Here is a 5434-nt window from a genome sequence, read left to right as displayed (position 1 = left end):
CCTCTCTCTCTCTCTCTCTCCCCTCTCTCCCTCTCTCCCCCTCCCTCTCTCTCTCCCCCCTCCCTCCCTCTCTCTCTCCTCCCTCTCTCTCTCCCTCTCTCCTCTCTCTCCCTCTCTCTCCCTCCTCCCTCTCCCCCTCTCTCTCTCTCTCTCTCTCTCTCTCCCTCCTCTCTCTCTCCCTCTCTCCCTCCCCCTCTCTCTCTCCCTGTCTCCCTCCCTCCCCCTCTCTCTCCCTCCTCTCTCCCCCTCCCTCTCTCTCTCTCCCTCTCCCCTCTCTCTCCCCCTGTCTCCCTCCTCTCCCTCTCTCTCTCTCTCTCTCCCCCTCCCTCTCTCTCTCTCTCTCTCTCCCACCATCCCCTCTCCTCCCCCTCTCTCTCCCTCCTCCTCCCCCTCCCTCTCTCTCTCCCACCCTCTCTCCTCCCCCTCTCTCTCCCCTCCCCTCCTCCTCCCCCCTCCCCTCTCTCTCCCCCTCCCCTCTCTCTCCCCCTCCCCTCTCTCTCTCCCCTCTCTCTCCCCCTCCTCTCTCTCTCCTCTCTCCCCCTCTCTCTCTCTCTCTCTCCCCCTCTCTCCTCTCTCTCCCCCTCTCTCTCCCCCCCCCTCTTGTGACACACTGCAGGTTCCTTAATTTAATTTGTGCTCTGGTTGTTGGTTGTTGTTGTTTTTTTTCTCCGTTTGCGGCTCTCAATGTAAACAAGACTTGGTGACGTCACGATACTGAAGATGTTGCTGTGAAATCATGTTTATTATTTTTCTGATATTTTAAAAATGATAGTTTTTTTATTTTGGGGTTTTTTTGGCCAATTTTTTGGTGCATTTTTATTTGTTTTCGTCCCCTCCTCAAGTTTTCTTGTTGTTTTTCTGCACTGCATCACAGCTATAGGGAGGAGGAGGAGGAGGAGGGGGCGGAGGAGGAGGGGGCGGAGGAGGAGGAGGAGGGGGGTGGAGGAGGAGGAGGAGGGGGTGGAGGAGGAGGAGGAGGAGGAGGGGGCGGAGGAGGGGGCGGAGGAGAAGGAGGAGGTGGAGGAGGAGGAGGAGGAGGAGGAGGAGGTGGAGGAGGAGGTTTTTCTGGAGTTTGTCTCTGAATTTTTCCAGCATCTAAAAACGTGGATCAACAATTCGTTTATTATTTCATCTTGTTTTTTTCAAGCTGTTACTTGTTGATCAGTGTTTATTCTTTATGACATCACCGGTAGTATTGATGTTGTTACCATATATAAGATAATACCAATATCAGTTGGGGGAATCAGGATTTTAAATGACAATTAAATGTAATAATTAATAGATTGGAGCCAAATTATGTAAATTAATTTGTTATAAACGTAATATTACTTGACAACATTTTTTTATTATTGTTTTTGGTTGTAAACTGAATATTTTTGGACTATTTTAGACATCAGGACATTTTATAAACCACCTGATTGGTCACTTCCAGAGTCAGTAATGGAAATAACAATCACCTTTTAACGTATGGAAGATTTATAAAGGAGTATAAATCTGTATTTGGTTATTTTATGATGTGGAAACCTCTGAGTTAACGCCGTCCGTCTGTCCGTCCCTCTGTCCGTCCCTCTGTCCGTCCGTCTGTCCGTCCGTCCCTCTGTCCGTCCCTCTGTCCGTCCCTCTGCAGGTTTCCATCAAACAGATACGACGACCAACAACTGAAGGATGGCAGCGATCCCAGCAGGCGGTTCTCTGGTGGCGACCACCGACTACTACAGAAGTGAGTCGTCTCCTCCTCCTCCTCCCCCCTCCCCCCCCCCACAGCGCCTCCTGCACTTCACTCCCACCACATTCAGCCTCCTTTCAAATGTTCCTTTTTGATTTCACAAACCACCGTGTTCATGTTGAGAATCCGACATCCGTCTCCGTCGGTCTCGCCGTCGTTACGCAAACGCAGGAAAATGGATTCACGTCTTTTGTCCCCGTGAACGTCTTTTGTCCCCGTGAACGTCTGAAACAGACTAAGTGTTCACTCAGTTCTTCTCGGCGCAAATAGACGCCGAAGAAAACAAATTCCTTTCCACGTGTCAAATTTCATTTTTAATTGGGATGACTGATTGACATCAGCGCCTCTTTAACTCTTCTTCTTCTTCTTCTTCTTCTTCTTCTTCTTCTTCTGTCCTCCTGCAGGACGCATCGGCTCCACGTCCAGCAGCAGCTCTTGTGGCAGCTCGGAGTACAGCGGGGAGGTCATCCCTCACCATCCAGGTGAGAGCTCGGACCACACCGGTTTTATTACGCTGCAATACCACCGCCTGCCACTAGAGGCCGGCTCCTTTGATTGAATGATAATTTTCTGAAAAATGCAGGAGCATTTGAATTAAATGTTATTTCTCTGTTGTAGATTTAATTCCTCTGACGCGTTATGCAAAAAAGAAAAATCCACATATTCACCGTTTCCTACAAAACGAGTCGCTCGTTGTTCTGAGCAGAATTTGGAGCCTCGTAGGAAGTTCAGCAGCTCAGAGGTTTCATTGACGCTGACTGGTGTTTCCAGAGGAGCAGTTCACCAGAGGATTACAGAAACACCAGCGTCAGCATTGTTTGTTTAACACTCGTCGGCGGTAATCCTGCTTTATGAACCCATCTGCTGCTGACTCAGGTGTCGACTCTTTTCTTTTTTCCATTAAATCGTCCCGTCGCTGCAGCGTGGAAGTAGGTGAAAGGTGAACTTGGGCGTTTACACAGCCGGGTCTTTGTTCATGTTCCAGAGTGGAAATCCACAAAAAGTAGAAATACAACCACGTAGACTGTTTCATTATAATTGTGGTTCATTCATTTATTTTAAATGAATTTCTACCTTTTGACCTCATTCAGCTCGAACTAGAATAATCATCAAATCCGATCCGCTCAGGCTGTTAAACTGTAACGTGTTTCCCCCAGCGGGCTCTCGTTAGGGCAGCTGACAGTCGCCCTCATTCTCTTTGTATCTGCTTTTGTATGATAATACAGAGTTGGGTGGGGGTCAGGTTCAGAGCCTCCTTGAGAAGAGACTTTCCCGAGACACAATGCAAACAAGAGGAAGAGACAAATCCTTTGTTTCCATCACTATACGTAAACGTGTGTAAATGGATGAGACGCTCCGTGAACATGAACATGAAGTTAGTAGATCGCAGCAGCTGAACTGTAAATAGAAGCGACACCGATCGTGTTGTCGAGGAGCCAAACACGAGTTCTGACCGGGACGAAACCGGATCAGAGCCGGGCTGATGACACACACACACACACACACACACACACACACACACACACACACACACACACACACACACACACACACACACACACACACACACCTCCGTGTCCCGTCTGCCTGCTGTGATTACAGCCAACACTCGTCCTCTCCCGGGACGTTAAAATGTCAAATTGTCAGCGAAGGTTTTATGAATAAATGATTCTGAGTAGAAATCTTCTGTTCATCTGAAAAGTCAAACAGACTGCAGGAGGTGGGTTTATTTTTATTTTTTTAAATAAACTCTCAGCTTCAGGTGTTCCTCGTTTTGTGTCCACAGGACTCCCCAAGCAGGACTCGGGCCACTGGTGGTCCAGTTTCTTCTTCGGGAAGCAGCCGGGGATGACCCCGCTGACCGAGGAGGCGCAGCAGAAGTAAGCAGCTTGTTAGCATGAAATGTCGTTTGTGGAATTTGAAGGTTTTTTTGGGGTTTTTTTCAGTAAAATTGCAGGAAATGGCAAATGGAAAGCTCTTATTTTGAAGGCAGATGGAGCCTTTGTTTGACTGTAATATAGAAAACAAAGGCTCCATCTGCCTTCAAAATAAAAGCTTTAAATACTTTTTAAATCACATTCATTCAACAATAAAACAAAGTTCAGTCTCTTCCAGCTGGAAGTCGAGAAAACTCATTTAACATGTTCCTCATAAAACCACATTTCCCACAAACCCCGTCACTTCCTGTTGATGCGGTTAGCTAGCAGCAGTTTGTTTTGACAGTGAGAGAAGGGGGCGGAGCCTCGCTGGTTGGAAATGAACACTTAGTTTTGGTAATAAAGTCGTTTTTTGTTTCAGAACGGCAACTTTATGCTTCAAAAGTTTCAGCAGAGTTTCTGTTTGAATTTGTGCTCGTTATCGGGATCACTGCGTTTCCTGGAGGGAGTTTTGTTTTTTATGTAAACATGTCACTTCCTGTTGCGGTTGGCTAGCAGCAGTTTGTTGTGATGGTCGGAGGTTTTTCCATTTAAGCGTCCTGACGTGGTGTGATTGACAGCTCTAACCTTCCTCTCTGTCCTCACCAGGGCGGGGGTCTCAGGCACGGTGACGAACGGTCAGATCACCTGCGTTGCCAAGGAGATGGTGATGCAACGCCAGGTGAGCGAGAGCAGCGAGGCGGGAACCCCCACCGCATCATGATCCCACCGCCTCGGGGGAGGGGGGGTCGAACCAATGACCAACGCTAGGTGACGGGAGGATGTCCCGTTTACAACCTTATCATTATTATTTTTATATTATTATTATTATTGTTATTATTATGATTACTCATTGTAGTGGAGGCTGCTTAACTTGTTTTTGTTTGTAACCTTGCGTTGTTAATTTTTTTTTTTTATTGACACCAAAAAAGAAAAAAAAAAAAAGAAAAATGATGAAACCAATAAGCTCCTTTTTGTTTTGTGATGTGTGTTTGTAATACTGCGTTGCATAGACACACTGGTGCACACACATCCACACGCCTTTTGTTAAAGCAGTTTTCACTTTGGTCACCTTGTGAAAAAAATTGCAAATGCAATAAAAGTAGACTCTTGCAGCCTAAAAAAAAATCTGTGTTGGTTTCACTGCTTCGTTCTGTTTGTGCACGTTTAGAGCAGAAATGAACCTTCGACAGTCACGACGCCCTAAAGGAGGTTCGCTCGGATATTACAACAGAAGATCAGCTTGTCTGTGTTTGATTTATTAGTGTTTAAAAAGCCTTATTCGGCTCTGGAGGAGGTTTGTGCAGGACGGTTCCAGGATCAGAGGAAACTGAAATAGGAGGCTTCATGTCCTCCAGGAGTTGTGTAAGTCTGAGAGTCCTGATGGATAGAAAAGAAACGACTTCCTCCGTCCATAAGGTTTACACTTTTAGTTTCTATTTAAGCAAATTATTCAAATTTAAAAGTTAATTTTTTTCATTTTTAATATTTTTGCAACCAAAATGAACATTTTCCTTTTGTACCTGAACAAAAACTCCTCAAAGTTACGAACTGAGTCTTGCTGTGATCTTGTGAATTATCTGGCGGGTCCGTACCCGTTTCAAGGCCGACTCGGCAGAAACAAAGATACAGACTTCGGCTTTGAAGCAATTTCTTTGTCCTTCACTGATATGAAAATATCAGCTTCTGCAACAGAGTAAATAAAAAAATCATCAGTTTAAATATTCAAACTTTGAGCTGCGGTTGTTATGTGATTTCATACATTTCCCTCTTCTCATGTTTTTCTCCCAAA

General features: G+C 45.9%; 1 protein-coding gene across 1 annotated transcript; it reads left to right on the top strand.

Moving 5' to 3' along the window:
• Positions 1-1621: 1621 nt before the first annotated feature.
• On the top strand, positions 1622-4770 carry ppdpfb (pancreatic progenitor cell differentiation and proliferation factor b). The gene is made up of 4 exons (XM_069717401.1): positions 1622-1720; positions 2131-2208; positions 3513-3606; positions 4252-4770. The coding sequence occupies exons 1-4, from the start codon at positions 1666-1668 to the stop codon at positions 4364-4366; spliced, it is 342 nt and encodes a 113-aa protein (XP_069573502.1). The 5' UTR covers positions 1622-1665; the 3' UTR covers positions 4367-4770.
• Positions 4771-5434: the final 664 nt, after the last annotated feature.

Source organism: Brachyistius frenatus, unplaced genomic scaffold, assembly GCF_029030835.1.
Source record: "Brachyistius frenatus isolate BFR_SWC_R1_liver_20210118 unplaced genomic scaffold, ASM2903083v1 Contig_174, whole genome shotgun sequence".
NCBI classification, from domain to species: domain Eukaryota; kingdom Metazoa; phylum Chordata; class Actinopteri; family Embiotocidae; genus Brachyistius; species Brachyistius frenatus.
Note: the sequence above shows the minus strand (reverse complement) of the source record. Positions and strands in the feature narration are given on the sequence as shown.

What these genes read in the sequence shown, in the direction of transcription:
- ppdpfb (XM_069717401.1), top strand. Translation starts at nt 1,666, where the DNA reads ATGGCAGCGATCCCAGCAGGCGGTTCTCTGGTGGCGACCACCGACTAC. An exon ending in GGTCATCCCTCACCATCCAG is followed by an intron (nt 2,209 to 3,512) that starts GTGAGAGCTCGG and finishes TTGTGTCCACAG; the next exon opens with GACTCCCCAAGCAGGACTCG. An exon ending in ACCGAGGAGGCGCAGCAGAA is followed by an intron (nt 3,607 to 4,251) that starts GTAAGCAGCTTG and finishes TGTCCTCACCAG; the next exon opens with GGCGGGGGTCTCAGGCACGG.